Raw genomic sequence first — 23,124 nt, 5'->3', positions numbered from 1 at the left:
ATGGCACAGGCCAGTGATGAATGGGAACTGAGCAAAGAGAACGTCCAGCCTTTGCGCCAGGGGAGAGTTATGTCCACTCTGCAGGAGGTTCTGTCGCAGCCTGAAAGCACTAGCCATGGGGTTATTCAGCAGCAGAAACAGTAAGTGAGGGCTCGGTTTCTCCAAAATAAAGTCATATGCGAGAAGGGGGCAACCTTTTCAGCCATCGTCGTAATCAAGCCAGCTGAACGATCAACAACCTCTACAGATCATCCGGATCCCATCAACTCATCCCCATCCAAGCCGTCCTTCTGTTTCGCTTCCCCCTTCTAACCTCCTGCTAGATTGTAAACTCACAAGAGCAGCATCCTCTCCTCCCTTTGTACCAGTTTTTTATTGTGTGTGGTTTTAAATGATCCCACTGATTGTAGCAGCGCTACAGAATCTGCTGGCGCTATATAAGTTAATGTAGGTGTAGCACACATGTGGATGGAGTTTTTTGGAATTAAAAGTGTAACCTTGGAATATCAGAAGTATTTCCGCTTGCTGCATCAAAGGGCAATTTAAAGTGTTAGGTGTGTAATTACTGTGCCCATTGAATAAAAACAGCCAGACTATGGAATTCTTAATCACATTGCTTGGGAATTAAATTTTTTAGACATGTTTTGATTATCGTTATTCTAGGGCTTTTGAGCTGGAGCTCCGCTTCTACACTGGTGACGATCCCTTGGATGTTTGGGACAGGTAGGCATTGTGATTTCTAAGTGTCAAATCATTTTGTTTGTCTTTTGAATGCAATATATTTTTTGACTTGTTCAGAATTGCTATTTTATTCTATAAATAGCCTGAACATTTACAACAAGCAAAAGGGATCATGTGGATTTTTTTGCTCCAAGCCCAGGGAGTTTTAAGTTCAAGTATTTTAATATTTAATTTCAAATTTGTCAAGCGTGTCCATTACCGGGCGTTTCAAGAGACGTGTAGAACATCTGTATCTGGGGCAAGTGTTAATAATGTATGCTTTGTGTGGTGTATGGTCAGATGGGGTTAAGTGAAACAAACATATCTTGCTTCACTGATCCCTGAAAAGAACCTCGATTATTATTGTCCCTCTTAATGATGGATATAGTTCTGCTTGAACACTTACAACCTGTTTTTTGGTTATAACCCCTGTCAGGTATATAAAATGGGCAGAGCAAACATTCCCCCAGGGGGGTAAGGAGAGCAATCTGTCCCCGCTGCTTGAGAGAGCTGTTAAGATTTTCCATGAAGACAAGCGGTATTATGGAGACCTTCGATATCTTACCATCTGTCTCAAGTTTGTAAGTGTTAAACCCAAGGTTATTTCTTTTCTTCGCTTTGCATTTTGACTATTTTTTATATTGTGTGCAAAGTTTTTATTTTTTATTTTTGTATGTACTGTATTTTACAAACATACGGTATTATCTTCATATAATCTAACAAGCTTGTTATGTTGTAGGCACATTTCTGCTCAGAACCTCTTGATCTGTACAGTTACCTGCACAGCCAACAGATTGGGATCTCCCATGCTATACTCTATATCACATGGGCGGAAGAATATGAGGCTCAAGGCAATTACAAGAAAGCCGACTCCATTTTTCAAGAAGGTATCCAACGTAACGCAGAACCTAGTGATAAACTGAAAACCCATCATCGGTAAGAAACGCTGTTAAGTACCACAATCTGGCACAGAAGACAAACTACATTTATTTTTTTTTTGGTTTCCTCATTGTTGAGAAAACATGGTTCTCCTCTTTTTGTAGGCAGTTTCAGGCCAGAGTTTCCCGTCAGGTGCTAAAGGGAATCACTGAGGGTGCAGATGTCGATGTTGCGGAGGATGTTGAGCCTCAGCGTAACTCTCTGATTGATCTGAAATGCAGAGGCAAAAATAAAGCTCGAGCCCCAGTGAGCAGAGTGGGCGACGTCGCCAAATGTACGTGCTATTTGTTAATTTCATATTTATTAGTTTATCAACCTGTTGCTTTGCTAATAAAACCACATAGGCTTATTGCCACTACTTTTGGTAGCATAACAGCTCTGTTGCTATTTCTAAATATACCATATTTGCTCGATTATAAGACGAGGTTTTGTTCAGAGCAAATGCTCTGAAAAATACCCCTCGTCTTATATTCAAGGCCGTCTTATAATCAGACCTGGAAACAGAGCGCTGCAGGGGACTTGAATCCTTCTCTCTGGCAGCCAGTGGTTGTCGTCTGCACGATGAGCGACAGCACTTCTATGACTGGGTGCTGGCGTGATATGGGTTTCCGGTGTGCCACCATAGAAGTCCCGGCCAGCAGCAGCGGAGGTTGTATACGCGCATCGCGCAGACGTTCACTGGCTGCCAGAGAGGGGGATCCCCTGCAGCGCTGCAGGGCACCTGGATCCACCTCTCTGGCAGCTGGTGAATGTCTGTGCAACGCACACAGGCAACCTCTGCTGCTAAAGGCCACTTCCTCCGGGGCTTTTATGACGGCGCACCTGTGTGATGTGACCTTCCGGTGCTCAGTGGGCTGCCCCCACTTGACACCAGGGAGTCTGGAGCGTGGGGGGACAAGTCTAGGGACTTGGGTTAGTTTTTATTAAATATGAAAAAATGTTTACATGTGAAATAAATATTTACTAATAACTTTTTTTTCTTATAGGATAGTCTTATATTCAGGCTTTTTTTTTTTTTTTTTTATTCAAGTTTGGGAGTGGTCATCTTATAATCAAGTAAATGTTATTAATAAAATATATAATTCTTGTAAGTGATCTTCAGTTTTTGTTTGTGTATTTGTTTTTCTTCCCCCTCCATAGCACGCAGTCAAGGTCTCAGTGTACAGGGGTCTCTCCCGCAGCAGATTCCTAGCAGATCTCAAATTCCTGTGTTTGATGAGAATGCTATGATGCCACTCGCCTTAGGGCAACCCGCATTAAACTCTCAACCATGGCCGGCGCTCCCACCGGCAAGGGCTAAGGAAAATGAACAGAAGGCTGGGCGCTGGAACTCAGGCCGGGTAAAATCGCATGGTTTAGATTACTTTTATATTGGTTACGTGTAACAAAGATGTGCAGGCAACTTTTAATGTTATGGCTCTGCTCACAAAAAAACCCACTATTAAGGCACAAAAAAGCTCATTACTTGAAACATTTTGAAAAGGATTTGCTTTTGTGGCTTATTTCTTATTATAGAGCCGTAGTTTGGCTGTTAAAGCTGTCTATGGCTATTTGAGATGCCGAGGTAATTCTGATTGAATATAACCGGTGTTATCTCGGGTAGAAGAACCTCTTGCAGATGAGATAAAGGACCTGTATAAGCAATTAATGAAATCATCTGTGTGATTTACATGCCCTGCAAATCCTACCCATCCAGATAAAAATGTTAATCGCTATGCTCACGCTAAAACTAACTTTTATTTCTACCCCCCCCTTAGTCATCCCGCAGCACCAGTCAGTTGCCCAATTCTGATCTGCCCCTGAGCGCACCTAGCTTCACCCCATATGTTGATGAATCGGCAGAACAGCTGACTGTGTAAGTTTTTACATGGACTAGTTATTAATGTTACTGTCTGTTGGTATAGTATGTGTTACATAGACATTAGTCTTAAACTATTGTATTTTTCGGATTTGATGTTTTAATACCATGTGATACCGGTATTGTTTCTTAAAGGACTAGTCATGGATTAGTCAAGCAGTGTGTGTGTGTGTGGACCATGGGATGCGGTTTCCATTGGTGTGTGTTTGCGCGCGCATGTGCAGACCATGGGATGAGGTTTCCATTAGTTTAGTCCTTTAGGTTTAAAGCATTAATCTGCTGTCTTTGACACAGTTTTGTAGTTCCATGTGTTGCCTGCATTGAAAGAGGAAGAAAAATAAACACTTATGTATGCATGCTTTCGAGAAGCAGCTTGGCTACCTTGTTTTGCATATGTTTTTGAACCCCTTGGTTACGCATGCAATGTGATGCTTCTTAGGACGCCCTGCAAAATTAATCCAGCTGTAACGAGCGTCTTGAGTTCTCGCAAGCCTGGGAAGGAGGAGGACCCCCTGCAAAGGGTACAGAACCATTCAAAAGAGAAGGAAGAGGTGGTGATGTATTGCAAGAGTAAAGTCTATGCTGGAATGGAGGAATTCTCATTAGAAGAAATCAGGGCAGAAATATACATGGCAAAATTGCGCAAAAAGAGAGAAGGTAAATGATCTGCATCCTGGCGGGCAACACGTGGGATTATTCTCTAAACTACAAGTTAAAGGAAAATCCCACCATATGTTTTACAGTTTTGTTTTTTTATGGTATTCTTAGCAATATGTATGTAATAATGCAAAAAGTCATAGTAACTATTTCACAAAAATACTCTGTGAGCCTTTATTTTTGAAGGCGGTTCTAACAGCTTGAATGCGTCTTGGGTGTCGGGACACGGCACTGATCGTGTCGCATGTGACATAATCAAGTAAATATTGATGCTACAAATTGTGTCGAATGTCCTTGCGCAAGGCGAGATTGGTGCATCTGTATTTTCAACAATACTTTGGCTTCTTTTACTGCTCTTCAGTGTCTTAAATCCACATAGGAAAAAGGACACGCAAGTGTAGCAAACGCAGGATTTATTGTAAATTACACTGGGAAGTTGGAACTAAGGAGCCCCCGGTCAAAACTTGCGTAGGTTTCCCAGCTGTGGTTACTAGGGTCAGAAATCCGGGCCGTGAAGGAGTCCAGGGAATCCCATAACGCCTTTGAACTCTCCTGTAGTATGCATGCTTCAAATGGCTCTGTATTTCACGCTATCCAAGGACTAAATGGTCGCCGTCTGCCTCCCTTCTATTTTAAAGAGGAGTTAGAGGCCTGTGCCCAACGAAGGCTAGAAATGGAAAGGAAGATTGAGGAGATGGAAAAGCTACTGAAGAGTACAGGTGTTCAGGTTGAACAGAAAGTAGCTGAGCAGGTACTACAAAATATACTTTCTCAGTCATGTTAATGCGTATTTAAACTCTTATGCATGTATTACATGGGGTAGGGCCAAATGATGTTCAAAAGACACAAGCCTTGAGTGTAGAGGAAAATACATTGTTTTCCGGTTAAATATAGATTATAATAATAGAACAAAACTCTCATTCCCTTTGCTGAGAAGTAACTCTCTAGCAGTTTAGCTGTTTCTCTTCCACTGCTCCAAGGCATTTATAGTGTCAAAGGTGCGTAATCTTAGTTGTGATGTGACGTTCTGTGACCCATGCACCGTTTTTGTCTAAAATGGCACATTCTGTTGGATTTTAATGTTCCGTTTGCTGGCGCTATTTGAAGTAATGGGCGATACAGTGTAAATTAGGAATTTTACGTAAAACACAAGCTAATGGCATACACTCTTTGTTATGCTGCAGTCTGTTCAAGAGGAGTGCTGCGCAAGTGATCCAGACACAATTCCCCATTCTGAATCAGAGGTAGAACGGTGCGACACTGAGGTTCTGGACTCCCACTATACGGTTTCCACTCCTGTTCTGTCAAGGTACAGCATCTTCCAAATCCTATTTTTGTGGCACCTCTACCAACGATGTAGTGTTTCAGGGTCTCCTGTGAACACGTCTACCTGTGCAACCTGGATTGAATTAACATACACCTGCCGTATATGTAACAAGCGAACCGGCGCTTTCTTATACTTGAAAACATGAGGCCATGTGTTCAGAAGCAGAGCTGTTGCCATGCTTTTAGAATTGACAGGATCAGTTAGAACGATGCACACAATACCTTAACTGTGCCGTGGAGGTGATCTCTTTAGCGGCGTGGAAGAATCCTCCTGAAAAACGTGCTACAAAATCTACCTGGAACAGCTATTTGCTATGGTGACGTGTTTTTTTTTTCCCCCCCCCCTCCAAAAAGGCCTGGAATTGTGTCCTTGCATAATGCTCGGGAGGACCAGCCCAGCAGTATGGGTAAGTTAATGTTACTTGCTAATCCAGCACAGCTGGCATTCAGTGACTAAGAAGGGTTGGCTTATGTAGGTAGCAGTGATGCATGGAAATGCTCCCGGAACAATTCTAACTTTAGACATGTTGTACACCGTGAAAAGTATTGGTGGTGTTCTGCCCATCCACTATCGTAATCTCGTGACACAGACATGGTTCAAGGTGAGAAGACATGGACAGCGATAGGGAGTTGTTAGAAAGTGAGGTAAAGGAGCAGGGGAGAGCCAATATGTCTTTCATCTGGGTCTGTAAAGGGGGCACTTACACAACTTTAAAAAATATTTCTTAGAATATTGAAACTGCATGTTAGACGTTTACGAAGCGTTCGTACAGCTCTAAGCAATAAATTAACTTGACAGCCGACAACAACGGCAGTTTGTTCACAAATAATCTCTTCTTTTGTTCTAGAACCTGAACTAGGTGTGTCACCAGCGCCTCCTTCTGATGTCCCATTTACCATTTTCGATGAGTCTTCTGAAATGCAACCCAGCGTGTAAGTGTTTTTTCTTTATATACCAGTTTATTTTACATGCCGCTTGTTTTTGGACAACAAACTCTTTCCTGCCCTTTTGGTTCTCACAATGAGATTTTTTTTTAGATTTTAATTTTATAACTCGTTCACCCCCCCCCTTCCCCAATCTGCTGGATCCTTGTCTCCTCTCATCTATTAAGCCCTTTCATTATTTACAGGTTGCTTAAGAACCCAATGCCTCCTGTACGAAGGCCTCTTGCTGTTTTTAAGACAAAAACTCTTGCACAAAACACATCTGTCGTAAGTAGCTGTTTCTCGCAATTTGTCTGCATCATTTCCAACAATAGCAACTTGCTAGATGACGAAGACCAATACTAACGCTATTTACAGTGCCAGAAAACAAGGGAAATGTGTGCAGATGATTAAATTATAAATAAGTTATTGGCAAAAAGCAACTTTGCCCAGTTATACACATGACCCTGGGGCTTTGTCAAATGGAAATGTACAGGTGGAAAGATTATTTTTCAATCTTAATCCCCCTCTATCTCTTATAATGCCACTATGCCAGTTTAGATAAGGTTGTGGTGTGAGCTGCATACTCACAATCCTCCCCACTATGCCAATGTTAATATATACTTGAAAACAAGTAGTATGTTGATATGATATGGTTCCTTGGACCATATCATGGCTGTGATGCATACAAATGGAAGGACACCGTTGGCACTCCCTATAGAATTGTGTGGCTTTAGGCAATTATACCGTGATTTGTTGAAAATACTTTTTATAGGGCAAAACCTTATTTTATTTTATTTTTTAAATGGTGAGCCATTTTTAAACTATTAGTTGTGGCTGTAAATCTAGGTAATGATGGGTACACTTATGCGCTTGTTTTAATAAACACCGTTATTTTTTAATTTTTTTTTTTTTAGGATGTACTCGATGGAATGGAACCCTTAACAGAAGAGGCAATTGTGTGCGGCTCGCACAAGAATAAATCTCTATTTCCAGACCCAGAAGACACATGTGACTTTGTGAGAGCTGCTCAGCTGGCATCAACCCCATTCAACAAGGCCAGAGATGAGTTGGAACAGTCTGTGCCAAATGACGCGTCCATGCTAGAGAGACTTCCTTTGCAAGAGAAGTCGCCTGTGTATGAAGAGTCCTACCGGAAGGAGAACTGTATAAAAAAACTCAGGTAAAGGAAATACTCTTACAGGAAATGGGTTTTAAGTTTGGATCCTGCTTATTTTTTGTGCAGTCTCAGTGACAGGGCATGGGCATATAAATCAAGTGCCCTTTTCCAATATGCTTGTGGTGTGGGCTGCATGTATGCATGGTAAGGATTTTCAGTGAATATTCTTTATCTGCAGTCCAATTTTAGAAGCAAGCCAAGAAGATGCGCGCTCCTCAGTCTCCTCGGTCTCATCTGTATCCTCATTATCCAATGTCACCGGTGTGTTCCCTTCCAAAACCCTGCAAATCCTAGACCGCTTTGAACATGTAGACCAGATAACTGGTGTGTGTGAGCTCACCTCAGGTACGGTTCCAAACATTTAGAACTGCTACCTCCACAAATCACTACTTGATGTAGGGGGAGCAGGTATTCACTGTACACATGCACGGTAATGCCTGATGGCATTTTCAGTATCGCGTGTCATAGTAGCAGAGAAACTTTTTGATAAGTGTTTCCGCATGATAAAGCTATGGTATGAGGGTAAATGGGTGGATAGAAATGCCTCTGCTGTGCTTTCGAAAATACCTGCTAAGTGTATTCAAGAAACCGCTCTGTGTTTTGGTCTTAATTTAGTCGACCGTTAACTGTCTCACGAAAACAGCCTAACAGTTCTAACTTGAAAAAGAACTTATTTTATAGTTGTATTTTACTTGTATCAGTAGATATCCCAAATAAAAACAGAATTTAGCTACTTTTCTGCTTATGGGATATTCCATGAGGGTGCAGCATTCTCATGTTCCTCAACTTTCCTGTATATTGTCATTTTTGCACTATACCCTACTGAGGGCACAAAGTATTGACTCATTCGCTTATTCATACTCATTCATTCCATCATTCAGATACTCATTCATTCCCTTAATCACGCATACTCATTCATACAAACTCCCCTTACCTGAACTGCAGATTTCCCGCGCACTCCCGCAAGGCTGCCTTCGCGTTGCTCCCACACAGCGTCTCTTCTCTTGTTCCGTCGGAACGGAACAGAGTCATGTGAAGTGATGTAAATTCATGTGACTCCGCTGGGTTCCTGGGCGGGACAAGAGAAGAGACTCTGTGAGGGAGCAATGCGAAGGCAGCCTTGCGGGAGTGCACGGAAAACCTGAAAAACCGCCCGCAAGTTTTTTGACAGGACCCGCATCCCGATGCAGTCCTCTAATGCGTACCTACGGTAATCTGATTATATTGTTATTTCTGAATATATTTTTATTTCCTAATTTAAATGTTCTGTGTTAACAGGACCTACACTGTCACTGGAAATTGCTGAGCTGCACAAACAGCTTCTAGAGCCTATGTGTGAGCTGTTTGGGTCTCCGGAGATACAGCACGAAGCTGGGCCACTGCCTACCATGAAAGATCAGGAAGCGGTGACCTTGAGTACGTCTGCTATGCTTTAAGATCAATCTTTTTTTCCTTTATCGTGGAGATCTGGAGCTCTTGGTGTACCTGGTGGGTCCAGGGAGTAGTATGCAAAATATCTATATCTTGCAGAATATGCAAAAAAAGGAAACTTAACTTTTTATTAAATCCCTATAAAAATCTTATTAATGAGAAAACAAACTTATGTGTTCTGTGAAAATCCCTCATAGGGACCTAGTTACCGCTTTTTACTGAATGCTAACAGTCGATGAGCTCTTAGTTGGAATTGATGCATGTAACATATGACTCTCTGTCTCAAAAGTCTAACTATAGCAATGTTACACGAATAAAAAACGAGCATAATCGCTATTAAAAGTCAAATTAGTGTATAATCTGACAAACTCGCTCTGCTTCTCCAAGGGGGAATGTCAAAGAAACTTTCCAGTGGAGCGCCAAAACTTTAAAAGACCCAAACAGTCTCAGCAACGATAACCCATATTAACGTACTACATTATGGATTATTTACCTTGCGTGGAAAAAAAGTATTGCAGCTGTAGAGCTCTGATGAATCCCTCTTTGTATCTGTTCATTAAAGAAGGGAAAATTATACGGTGACGCTCGGCTATCAAATGCATAAAACCAACTGATCAACAAGTATTTGAATAATTGTTTTTAATTTTTATACTCGTTGACTTCTTTTATTTCTTTTTTTGAACAGGCTGTGAAACCTACACTTTGAAGAGCGTAATCCTGCTTAATGAAAAGAACAGGCTTTATACGGGGGTTCCAGCCGATAGCGACTTGGAAGAGAGTAAGGGTGTTGTGTTGAAAGTAAGTGCCCTCACTTTGCAGATTGTGTTTGTCTTGCTATCTGATCAAACTGAGCTCCTGTTACCTACATTTTCCCCCAAAAAATGTTTTCCTAATACTTCTTTCTTTGCCAATTGTTTGATCTGAGATTTATATTCCGAAGGTTGTAGATACGTATTTTTTCTTCTAATCGTACCCCCCCCCAAAAAAAAACCAAAAAAACAATGGCCTTGCTAATAACAAACTAAACTTTTTATTTTGTGTAGGTAGTTTATCAGCCAGTTCCATGGGATTTATATATTTTACTCCAGCTGAAGGAGCGTCTTGGAGACTCCTTTGAGACGGACTTTCTTGAGCAAAGTTCTTGCTGCTTGTATCAGAACGGTTGTATTACTCTGTACAAAGATGTTAATTGCTTCAGTATTCAGGTAAGCCTCATTAATCGCTGCCCTTGTGTTTACTGTTGGCCGGCTTTAGGTTTGAAAAAAAGGCAATCGCCTGTTTAGTGTGTGAGTGGGTCGTCAATAACGAGTAGGCGAGATTACTATTTTAATATGTATTGAAACTCCTGCAACAAAACCAACGTTTATGTAATTTCACCCCCCCAGGACATCCTACACCATATTGAGGAAGACATTGAGGAGGATATTGAGGAAGGCGTTGAGGAAGTCAATGTGCTTGTTGCCTACAACTTGCTAAACCTTGTAGAAAAACTGCACTCTGTAGAGATTGTTCATGGAGATCTGAGACCGGAGATCCTGCTGATGGATGATGGGTAGGTTGTTTGTGCTCATTTTCATGTAAAAATAATCATATCTGCCAATGAATTTGTCACAATTCCCCTTCTTTTTCATTTTCACGTAAAAGAACAAGCATGGTCCTCATTCCTTTTTTTTTTCTTCTTCAATTTGGCAGAGCTTGGTTAATAATTTATTAAGTTGTTAAACCATCTTTTTTTGTGTGTGTGTGTTTTTTAGACTCTTTAACTCATCAGCTTGTACAGAGATGGACAGTTTATTCAAGCTAGTTGACTTCTCAAACAGTATGGACCTCCGGTTATGTCCCACAATGAACTTAAGTGGTTTTCCAGTAGCACAAACACAATACGGCCAACAAATTCATACTCATTGGACCTCACCGTACCAGGTAAATAAAACTATAGACGCTAGTCTATATAAACATAATCTGCGGCAGGTTAAGAACTTAGCCCTAGGCCTTAAGGCCAGTGGTCTGTTTACCAGCAGCCTCCTTCTACACTTGCATGTGTGTGTGGGGGGGTATTGGGCACCGACCCACCATGACTTTGCCCAGTGTGTCCGCTGGCCAGTCCAGGCCTGTATCAAAATGTTTTAGAAAGTGTTTGCTTATGGTATGTGGGCTTTCAAACAAATCCCAACAAGCATGCTTGCCTCAAAGCAAATACCAGCTCCAGGTAAGAAAAAAAAAACAAACAAACAACATTCTGAAGTTGTAAAATACCACTATAATGTTTTTTTGGGGGGAAAAAACACTTAATGGGCAGAACTTTTAGAAAATCTAATGCTCTAATTTTATGGAGTCTACCTAATCGAACTAAACTGATAAAAAGACTCTTAACTGACGCCATGCTTATAAATATAAATTAACAAAATGCGAAACTCAAATAACATGAACACCCAAGACATACTGCTACGGGAGAAGGTAAGGGCCTGCCCTCGCAAGCTTCCAATTTATTTGAAAGTTAATTGAGGATGAAGATCCAAGATATTGGCAATTTCAATTGACAGACATGGGCACCCCCTCCCCATTTATTCCAATATGCAATATGTGCAGGTTTTTAATTTTTCTGAAGGTTTACAGCAAATATAATTAGCTGCCATAGGGTATGCTCATAAAATTAAGTAACTGTAATGTAGATAATGCCCAGCCTTACGATGTGTGTTAAATACATGTACATTATAATATACACGCACACAGACATTATCGGGTAATTAAGGAACTTGGCTGAGAAATAGCCAGACCGTCGCTTTTGGCCTGATATCTGCCGTGGGGAAATCCGAATAATATCCAAGGATCTCACTAGTAAGTGTCGTCGTGGCTTTATGAGGACAGATCATGTCCTTTAAATTGTGTTCTATGAAGAGGTAAATAAAATATTTGTATTATAGTAAGCCAATTTAGGTGTTTTCTTAACATGAGGTTACAAAGTATAATTGGGTTGCTACAAAATGAACACTTTAAACCGATTGCACTGTTGAAGGCATATGATGAGAGAAGTGTGTTTGTTTGTAAATAAAGTCGCTCGTGTATCGGATGCTGTTGCGTTGCGTGCTGCGTGAAGTCGTCGTTCAGTGTTTGCAATCTTGCTTCCCCCAGGTGGATCTCTTTGGAATCGCAGATGTGGTGCACTTGCTGATTTTCAGGTCCCATTTGCAGGTTCATTGTGAAGATGGAACTTGGAAAATAAAAAACGAAATCCCCAGGTCAGGACTGTAAAGCCATTAATGGAATATATGTGCGCTACGTGCATGTATATGTAATGTATCCGCTTACTGTCTATTCTAGTTAGTGTCCTGCAAGTATGCACAGTAAGGCTCCATCATGGCTTCTGTTACAGAGCTGGAGTAGTGTGTGTGCTGCTGATTCCGCCTATGTTTTATGGTTATGGTGCCGAGTTTGAAAAGTGGTCGTGCCCCCATAGCAACCAATGTAATCCTCCTTCAAACTGTACCATTGTTGCTATTGCGCCAGGACTACTCTTCCAGTTTGGCAACAAATCGATTGTTTGTTTTGGTAAAAGGCGTGATGGTGACGGAGCCCCTTGGATACTTTTAGAGATGAAGTCGTCCTGTCTAGTATGACAAGTTAACGTTGATGTCTCTTTCAGGCGGTCGTTTGGAAGCATATGGGATAGCTTCTTCGAAAAGATTCTAAATGGCGATGGCGAATCCACAGCAGACATCCTGAGGGATCTGAAAGAGGAGTTGAAGGGGTTATCTGACGGCGGTTTTCAGGACAAACTCTGCAATTATTTAGTGAGGCTGCAAATGAGAGTCAATGTGTGAGAGGGCTCCGGCCCCCCTTTAAATGGCACATTCACGTTCCATTATTTTAACTGACTCTTCTCTGTAGGCTAAGCAGGTGGGTTCCACCAGTGAAGCCTGAAGAAGTGTCTTTTTTGATTGCGGATTGTCCATTTATATATTTTTGTCTGTATCACAATATTGTAAAATATGTAGACTATTAAATGTTTTTTTTTTTTTCTGGCTTAGCACCTCTAAAATGTGTTTGGCCCTTTACATTTTTTTTTCTTCTTATATGAGCTTTTCTATAATCCACATAAAGCAAAAGGGTATCGCGTGTCGTATAAATCACAATTATAGAAGTTGTAATTAAAGAATCATTCTTTAGAGAACATATTCATTGTCTGTAAATGTTACAGATTGATTTTATAAGGCCGGTTTCATTTCAAGTCCTGCCAAACCGAGTGATGGATGTAACCCACAAAGAGAAGGGGCATGTGAGTTTGGTTTCGATGCAGCTTAGTGGTAGCTTCCACACTCCAACTGCGCAATCCAGCTTGTAGTTTAGGAAAATAACAATATTGGAGTTTTACATTTTAAACTAAGGCTCCAGACTTTCTTTCTTGCATAAGGCTGGCAGGAACTACGGAGGACCGGTGAAAAACGTCTGATGAGCAAATGCCTTACGTAGCACATATTGCTGGATACCCTCCTGAAAATAGGCCACATACAGAAAAGCGCAGTGGGCATTACCCTTTAATTACTAGAGGCAAGAGGATCTGTTAAACCCGACTAGTAAGCGATATTTAAGGTTACACCATTACTGAATTGTATCTGAGTAACAACAGGTTTGTTTAAAGCATTGCCTCTAGAGAGCAACATCTCCGTATCATTAAAACTTCATTTTAAGCTTCTGTGATTTTATATTTGAAGGAAGCCGTTGTAAATTGGGCTCCCCGGGTGCCTCCTGAGTTAGGTCCTTGCTAGCACAAATGCAGTTTATAATAGGGTTAAGTATATTTTATAACTTGGTATATAAATCTGGATTTTTTTTTTCCATTGTTTGTCCTTGGTTAAATGTTACTCTTGCATATATAAGCTTTGGATTGGTGGGAGGCTATTGGCATTGCATTAAAAAGTCTTATTTCAACATTTTGTTTGCGGTATACATATCTGTTTATTACACCATCGGGAACAGCAACGTTTTCTGATTTGTAAATGTGCGCACCCTCTGGTGATGTCCACATCAATTAAAGGGCTTTGTTCACAAAGCTCCATGTTGGCCCAGATGGTGTGATTTGGTCGGACGTAATATCAGGCAGATTGGTTGGGTCCCTTTTTGTATCGGTCGCTTATTGTGATTAACACAAAATTCACAGTTGGTTGTAGCTTGGAGGAAGCTCCAAAAAAAATAGTAGACTACGAACAGAGTACACTAACTCGAGTCCTAAAACAATCTGTAAATTCACGGTCCAAAAAAGTTGGTTTGGTTCTAGGAGCAATCCAAAAAAAGTGTGGGTGGGGTTTTTTTTTTTTTTTTTTAGCCCTGGCCAGTTTCGTCCTGCAAAACCCTGGGTGCCAGGTTGTAAATGTCTCCTTACACTCATGTTTTTGTTTCTGTCTTCTACCTACTATAAAGGTTTGTAGGCAAAAGGGTAAGTGATTGTAGCCCGCTTATTCTTAAGTATCTTTTTATACATGGTAACATTTTTACTTGTCATACCTTTTAAAACAAAATTCTATTTGCAACTCTCGTTAAGATAAAATAAAGAAAGGACTTTTTAAGAGGTAAAGACGTCCCCCCCCCCCCCCCCCCCCAAGATTTTATTTTGACATTGTTATCAATGTGTAGCAATCCGGTTGAGCGAAACAAAATATGCGAGATTCCAGTTTGTCTGCCAATCTCAGCCAGAATAAAAATGAGAGCAGAGGTTATGGCAGAATGAGACGTATTTCTTGAGGGTTACTTTTTTAAGTAAGCGCTCGTCTGGACTTTAATGTATACGTTGGAGTGTCTCCTTACGTGCAAGGTGATTTTTTTTTTTTTGGCATCCGAATGCATAGATGTATCCATCAGAATCGTCTGTATGCCTTTGCTCTGCCGCCCGGTGCTCCCGTTGATATAACTGGGGGTGCTTCTACCGCTGATTGGCTTTGGGCAACCAAAATTGCTTAACTAGACACTCTTGTCTAAAGAGAGACTTAACTCACCCCAAGTTAAGGAATGCATGTTAAAGTACTAAGTAAGTACTCAATGTTGGGGGCAGATGGATGTCCCAGGCACACGACGAGTCTCCAAACTCAAGTAGCTGTGTACAATTTGTAATTGGCCTCATTTTTTCAGATTTACCTAATATTGAGATTTGTTTTTTTTTTTATACGTAGTGATTATATATAATTTGAGTGAGTACTTGAAAGCAGAAAGCGGGAAAATACTGTTGGACGAAATGCTGAAACTTGCCCTTGATCTCGCGTAGTAACAGCATTCACCCTTAAGTCATTCATACAGAACCTCCAAGGGGTCTTCAGGGTGCCTCCTGCATCGCAGGGCGAGACCGGAGGGTTTTCTGGGTTATAAAGGGCGAGGTGACGCAGTTTTGGTTAAGAAGCACCCGTTTGCGATGTATTCACTCCACAAATTCATGATTTGACCCGTGTCCCACAACACCAGTTTGGTGGGCGTTCATAGACAAAGCCAATCTGCCAGCTTGCCGTTTTTACAATATGCAAGTCATAAGAATAAACATTGTGGAAAGGTGAAAGCCCTAAAATTACCATTTTGCTTTATTTTCCATATAAAGTAACACGTGTCTGGTCTGGTTTCATGGAATACACGTACCGTATATCAATTTATGTTCTGTGACGCATCTGTATGAAACCGGCAGATCAATGGCCCATGGTGCCTTCCTCACCTATATGGTTGGGCCTCGAGCTTGATGGACGGACATTTGGAAGACTAAACATGATGCGAGGGAAAGGGTAGTTTGAGTTGGAACCAAGAACCTAACACTAAGTACTAACTATACAAAATAATTATTTTAAAGTCTAGTGTCCAATGCAGCCTCCGTAACAAAATGTATATATACATGCACCTCCATACGCATGTTTATTAAATCCATAAGATAAATTTACCCTATGGAGAGGCTGCAGCTCCAATTTTTGCACTATTGATTGAGTGCTTGTTGGGCCAAAGACATCTCATGCAAGTCAAGTAGCTAGGAGCAGGGAAAGAGAAGATTGCTAGCCCTCCCAGCACATGTATAACACATTGCATCGCACATACCGCAGATCAACACTTTACATGTGCTAGTCAGCAGGGGTAGCTCTGGGGCTTTGGGGGCCCCTAAGCAAATTATTCAGATGACCCCCCCCATAATAAAATATACCCTTGGTTCAGTGTGGCCACTGCAGCGAAGTCTCGGCAAGTAAGCATGACACTGACTAATGGTTTCCAGCATTTTTCTCTGGGCTGCTCAGCAATATGTAAAAATTATATGTGTCCTGGAAAACATGGCCGATGTGGTCACCCTAGAGCCAAAGGGGGGTTGAAACTGAGTTGCCTGCTGGCACATGGCCCAGAGTGCCACTGATGACCAGCAGCCTATAGCAGGGATGACTAGGTGGCCCTGGCACGTTAAGGCCCACTGGGCACTTGTCCGGTGTGTCAGGTAACCTGTAAAATGTATATGTGTTTTGAAATCAAAATGGCTTCTCCTCCTGAAGCTATCCAATCCTGGACCCTCTTGCGAAGCCATGTATTTCGCCCTCGTTTGAGCCGTAATGTAACTGAATACCTTTGCGCAATATGTGCGGTGGATTTATAGACTACGAGATATATTTGTTAACATATAATATGATGTAAAGGCTGATATTTACAGCCGACAGGTAATTTTTAGCTAAGCGCACCAACACAAAACATCCCTTCCGTCCGACTAAATATGCAATTATCATTGGTGCTGGCTTCTTTATATATTTATGACATCATTTTTAGTTACATTTAACAATTTGCCACAACTCTGGGGCCAAACATTGCATGTCAGCTCTTTATAATAAATATCTGTCGTGTACAAGTATGTATAACATACCATGTCAGCTTATCTAGAAATACGGGTCAGTCTGGCAGTGAAAGTGTTAAACACGAGCGTAAGATTTTTAGATTTTTATCAAAACAGGTTATTCGTGGTGGGAACAGAACGGCCATGATCCCTTCCACAGCGAGCGAGCTCAGCACTAGATTACCCCCCCCCCCTTTTCACCTTGATATTTAATGGAGCTAAGAGTGTTACCATGGAAACAACTCCAAAATACTTCAAAGCGTCATCGGAACGCATTCATACTTAACCCTTCCGTCTCGACGTGGTAGGTGGCAGCGCTTTCTTACAGATCCACTGAGTGGGGTATGGATTGTATTTTTAAGTGGATTTTTGTTTTAGAAACCTAATAATAGGTATAGGCACTGATAACCTGATGATTATCTATCATATATATATATATATATATATATATATATATATATATATATATATATATATATACACACTCAGGGTGTTATATCTATCTATCATATATATATATATATATATATATACACACACAGGGTGTTATATCTATCTATCTATCTATATATATATATATATATATATATATATAATGAACACTGCAGAATATAGATTCGTATCTTCCGCTTCTATATAATATGTAGCCTATTTATACAAAAGACATTAAAATCTCTGATATTTTTACACTACTATATATACCAAGAATACAAATTATGGGCCTCTTTTTATCCCTGGCGTATACCGTATTCTGTACTGTAAAGAATGTCATGTAAATGACCTAATTTAATATAATTGAGCGAATTGAAAACAGTCACTCATTGGAAAAGGTTTTCAGAAAGGCGACGTTATTTCGTCCTATAATTCATAGGCGCAAGGTGTTGTAAATGAGTTAAAGAAAAGCGCTAATAATATTAATAATAAACATTTTTGCTTCCTGAGAGGGTGCTGCGACCGGTGGCTTTTTAATCTCTTGGCACAGAGAGGGTTAAGTGAAGCCCGCCCGGTTCTATTCCTGTCTGAGTTGTGAATTTGCGGGGTCTCATTCATGCCAATGACATCATCAGCCGCTTTCCCATGGCAACTAGAGGCCGTAGTAAGATTCCCAGGCAACGTTTGAGTCAGACGGTGCCAAAAAAGACCAGGTTATAGCAAACATATAAAAGCAAGGGGTTTCGTTATTATTATTTCAAGGATGCACGGATCTAGAAAAAAATAAATTAAGCTTTTCGTGGAAATTTTAGCTTTGGGGGATTTTGGTTTGTTTTGGTATTTTGTTTTTCCACCGGTAACAATGTCTGCTTCTCCCTCTTGTCTCAGAAACAGAGAAGATGTTGACCTTCGTTTCCAGCTCATTGTCCAGTGAGAAGGACCCAGCAGGTGCTCCAGCTCAGAAAGAAAGAAGTATCTCTGATTTAGGTCCCGTGCCCTACGCTGAGAGTGCCTATCGGCGCTGAAGAACGCTGTATCTGCGATCAAAATAGAGCGCAAGCTTATGCGACACAGGTACCGTGCTTTAAACATGATAATTGTCTTCATAGATTTCCAATAATTACAGCATGGGGTTAATAAAGTATATATATATATATATCTATATAAATAACTATAATCTATATAATATATATTTATATTATATATATTATATATGCCAGCGCATTAGCAGTTTTTAGCCACCGATAACCACCGACCTGGCAGAGTTCAACCGGTAGGCAACTGGTTGAAGTTGTTTACTGGGAATGTCACTAAGGAAGGATTATGTATATTTATTTATTGGGCTTGGAAATGGGACCTGCCTACAACCCTCAAGGAATTAACTTTGAACTGGAAAGTGAATCAAGATATGAAACACACAAATATCTTGCGTGTCTTCATTTTTTTTAATTATTATTATTCAGTGTATAACCTGACAAATGTGTCATAAGAATAATTTTATACGAAACCTGGATTCCATCTTGCCTAGCCGGTTTGGAGAAAACACCGCGGTCCAACCAGGGCTGCCAGATCATTAGAAGATTAACCCTTGGAATGGATCATTTTGGGCACACTGTGGCCTCCAAGGATTTGCCATATATAATAAATACCTCCACACGGTATCTGAGACTAATGTAGACCAAGGACAGCTAGAATGTCTCTTGTTCCAGAATTCTTTATGTAATTTGATGGCAATTTTAAGTCACTGTGTTGCCATCATTGTAATAACACCTCGCGATATGCTAGTGCTTTGTAATTACGGAATAAAAACAATAATAATAAAAAATTTTATTATTGTTATTAATAAACAATTGAAATAGAAGCCATAACTTCCTAGTTTAGCTTTTGTTCCTTATCGTATTTAGCAAAATCTCTTGTGTCCTGGTTTTAAAGAACTGCTCAGGCCTTTCTTGGCCGTTACGTTCTTCTTACCTTACAACACCTACAGAATATAGTGTACTCATTGCGAAATGTTGGGGTCTGTTCTTACTCTGTCTTTTTTTAATCCGTTTTTATTTATCATGATTTGCTTCACTGCCCAAGTTTTGCCAGTCACTACTCAAGAAATGGGGCAGCCACAGGTTATATAGCTATTCTTTTAAAAATCCCAATTAATACTCAGGGATGATGGAAAATAAAATCTGATTGAGATCCACGCAGGGTAGGGCGGGCAAGGATCTGGTTTATGGACTTTCAGCCACTACCTAAAGATTTTTATTTTGTAATTCCATATGCAGCCACCAGGGTGTTTAGCAGAAGACGAGTTTGTTTATTGACTCGGCCCTTTTTGGGTTCTCCTTATGGGTTTTTTTCTGTATTCCCTTTCTGTTTTTAGATAACAGTATAGTACGCATTAGGAATGTCAGATTTGGTTGGAATCGGCCCCCGGTTATAATTCTCCTGGATTCGCTTTTCTATTAAACTGACATGACTGTACCCCATTAAGTACAAATATATGTGTGATACGCAAAGCACTCATGTTAGCAAGTGACCAAAAATGTTATCAATGCTACATTGCGACACTGTGTATACATTGTAAAGAACACTAGATAAGTAAATACAATTTAGGGATGGTAAGTGCATCATGTATTTGCACACGCCATTGTATTTGATGATCTGTTTGCTTGCAGAGTTATTTTGTGTTAAGCAACAAGCAATTACATGATATCTAGTTCTAGAAGCAATGGTAAACTGGTGGCGTTACTAATCAAACTGAAATTGAATTATGTCTCATTTTTATTATTAAGAACAAACACCTTTTGCCCTTTTTACCATATTTGTATCTAAGTATATTTCAATATATTTGAAGAAACTACAATATGAAAAGAATTGTCTTTAATCGCTCCATAATATTATAAATGATTATTGAATAATTTAAGAGTTTCCAAAAATATAAAGTTTGAAACCAGCGCTCATAATATGCTTTCTCTACTTGTCAATATTAGCCACCAAAGCTTACCATGGGGGCTTTTGTTAAATTGGTAGTTGCTTTGCCTGCCAAATCATTAACGTGGTTCACATTCTGTGCAGCGGCGACCTCTTCTAATGAAACATAAATTGCAATGTCTTGTAAATATTTATTTCTTTTGTTTTGTGTTTTAAATGACATGAAAAGTGTATTTATTAACAATACAACCCCCCCGCCAAACGGATATCTCCCAAGTACCTGACATGTATAAACCTGGCTCATGTTAATTTATACTGGAAGGGTGGAAGAATACCATGCGCTGCGTACCTTGCCAGCATTAAAGGGGTTAATGCAGGGAGTATGTGATATGTGTACTATATATAATGTGATGTATCTAGCCTTTTGCCCGCATCAGCCTTAAGATGATGTTTTAACTTAAAAGAAGAATGAATTCTGAACATGGTTGTGTTTATGTGGATTTTGATCCACACGGAGAGATGCGTTTCATGAAGTTGGGTTTGTTTGTTTTTGGAAACCGGGCACAAAGTTAATGTGGTCAGTGTACCTTTAAGAAAATAAGCTTAGTGTTTTTTCCCCTGAAGGGTTCCAAATGATATCACGTCCCTCTCTCTTACAGACAAGCGGAATCTTGCAGCCAAGTTCAACCGAGCACAGAATAGACGTCTCAGCAGCCCAGAGCCACCCAAGACCCACCTCTCCAGGTGACAGCACAGGTAAGATGAACCCTTAATGACCCGTGGTGTTAATGTTGGGTTCGCAGACATTCTGAAAGCGTCCCCAGACACAAGGAATTTTCCCAGCACAAGCGATTATGGTTAATAGATCACAGGAATTTAAATTACATGGGACCGAAAACTGTGCTGACCTGGAAGACCAAACATCAGACACGGTCAGAGCAGGTAAGAGAGGAGAAGACAAGGGCAGCTAAAAAGCCAGTCTGTTTATTTATTACGTAGAATTGTATATGTTGATCTATGTATATGAAGCAAATCAATAGTGTTTGATACCTTATCTGATTAAGATTAAAGAACCCCCCCCCCCCCCCGTATTCAAAATAAAGTCAGCAAATGACCAGGACCCTTCAAACCAGCACTTCCATACCCATTGGAAAATAGCAATACCATATAATAATAATAATAAACATAATAATAATAATAAATGTATTTTTGTATTTCCTAAAGAATGTCGCTTTTGTACACAGATAAATTTGGCACATTAAAGGTGCCGTGCCACATACTCCTACTTTTCAAAGCTGATGTCCCACCCAGAAATAATTCCTTAGTCGTGCCATTTTGTTCTATGTTTCTTAGCTAATTCCGTCCACTGGTTTACAAGAGGGTGCTGATAGGCGGAAAGGCTTTGTTGCCATTGTTGTAGAAAAAGCAGATCCGGTTCACTTTACTTTGTAGAACATACAACTGCATTAGTGTTCTGCTTCGATGAAACAGCGCCGTGATGGCCAAATGGACAATGGGCCAGCTACAGGAGCATCTTGTGAAAATCAAGACTGTTGGGAGGTATGGGTAATGGGACTGTAGAGATGCTGAGATCTGTGACAAAAGATAACGTAAGCACATCTAATTATCCTAGGAAATATCTTAATGAGGAGGGCTTATTGTACAAATCCTGAGAACAGGAGGTTAAGATCGCCGCCCCCACTATATACACGTACGGTGGGATCTTAACGCATATACTGATCTTTTTATTCGAAACAATTGCTTTTTAGGATTGGTTGTTTAAATTGGGTTAATACATACTGTTTATAGTTTTATAATAATAATTATACAACCTAAAAAGGTGATATCTAGAGTTTTACTCATTCTCAGCCGGTATGCATGGCGTGTGTCGGACACGACAAGTTTTTATAAAATACTGTGCTGGATTTTTTGCTTTACTTTGTATTTGGAATCCCAGCATTGCAAAATCAGTGTTACATTGTGGATTACCCTCCCTTAGCAAATGGAAGGTAGTGTTACTTCAGTGGGGCATGCCAAGGGTTAAGTACTTTGTTATCTAAGACCTTGCGTTTTTTTTTCTTTTCTAGAAGAAATAAAACCGTCTTTGTTTTAAAATCCTTGAAAAACGTCTTCACTGATAGGAAATCCCCGTTTACTTTGGACTACAATTGTCAATTGCTGTAAAGGTTGATTGTCCCTCATCTTACAAGGCCATTGACTGCAGTGCTAAAGCTCGCCGAGGCAGCGAAAGACAATTAAACAATGAAATTGATGATACATTTATTAAAAATGCTGAATTTATTTTTATAATATATTTACATTTTAAATAATATATTTTGATATTTATTTTAAATTGTGCAGGTTACTGTAAAATTCAGAACAGGTATTTAAAAAAAAATAAAATGAAATTGTAGTCCCCCTTTATCCACATCTGGAATATTCTGGGTTTGATCCAGAGTCTCCAGGTAAAACCCTGCTTCCCTGGGTCTCCGGTGAGTTTTTTTTTTTACCCCGGACATCTGGCTATGCCCATTGCCCACCTGCTCCTCTTCCAATTTGCTCTCGCTATAGGCTATCTGAGGCTAAGCCCAGACCTACACATTGGCCAAGCCAACCCCATCACGAAGCTAGGCCTCCTGATGGTGGAGAGCTCCTTGTAGCCTATTCTTGGAGGTTCTCGGATATCCTTGTGTCCCTGCGCATGTCTTCTAAGTGCCAACCCTTTTCCTTCTCTGTGTTCTGGTACAGCAGACTGTCTAAAAGCCTATAGAGTAGCAATGACATATAATGAAAACAGCTATTGGACAACATTGGCCATCTTTACCAGGACACATATACATTTCACATGTTGCTTACAGCACAGCGCTGCCCTGCCATGTATGGGATGTATAACAAATA

General features: G+C 40.3%; 1 protein-coding gene across 1 annotated transcript; it reads left to right on the top strand.

The window, feature by feature from the left end:
• On the top strand, positions 1 to 21,678 carry LOC149284033 (mitotic checkpoint serine/threonine-protein kinase BUB1 beta-like). Its single transcript, XM_089497217.1, has 23 exons — positions 1 to 140; positions 664 to 723; positions 1,157 to 1,301; positions 1,460 to 1,656; positions 1,764 to 1,933; positions 2,800 to 2,999; positions 3,417 to 3,514; positions 3,957 to 4,174; positions 4,813 to 4,925; positions 5,359 to 5,483; positions 6,631 to 6,712; positions 7,342 to 7,607; positions 7,783 to 7,949; positions 8,883 to 9,020; positions 9,721 to 9,833; positions 10,079 to 10,240; positions 10,442 to 10,587; positions 10,790 to 10,958; positions 12,168 to 12,274; positions 12,679 to 12,852; positions 20,851 to 20,970; positions 21,030 to 21,168; positions 21,580 to 21,678. The coding sequence occupies exons 1-23, from the start codon at positions 1 to 3 to the stop codon at positions 21,676 to 21,678; spliced, it is 3,348 nt and encodes a 1,115-aa protein (XP_089353343.1).
• The last annotated feature ends 1,446 nt before the right edge of the window (positions 21,679 to 23,124 follow it).

The sequence above is a fragment of the Sceloporus occidentalis genome, unplaced genomic scaffold (genome assembly GCF_023333645.1).
Source record: "Sceloporus occidentalis isolate IW3139 unplaced genomic scaffold, rSceOcc1.0.p SCAF_100, whole genome shotgun sequence".
Taxonomy (NCBI): domain Eukaryota; kingdom Metazoa; phylum Chordata; class Lepidosauria; order Squamata; family Phrynosomatidae; genus Sceloporus; species Sceloporus occidentalis.
The sequence above is the reverse complement of the archived record's forward strand: the minus strand, read 5'-3'. Positions and strand labels throughout refer to the sequence as shown.

Bases quoted from the DNA above. Each gene is read 5' to 3' on its own strand.
- LOC149284033 (XM_089497217.1), top strand. From the start codon at position 1: ATGGCACAGGCCAGTGATGAATGGGAACTGAGCAAAGAGAACGTCCAG. The intron at 1,302-1,459 runs GTAAGTGTTAAA...GTTATGTTGTAG, and splicing joins TTACCATCTGTCTCAAGTTT to GCACATTTCTGCTCAGAACC. The intron at 20,971-21,029 runs GTGACAGCACAG...TTGGGTTCGCAG, and splicing joins CCCAAGACCCACCTCTCCAG to ACATTCTGAAAGCGTCCCCA.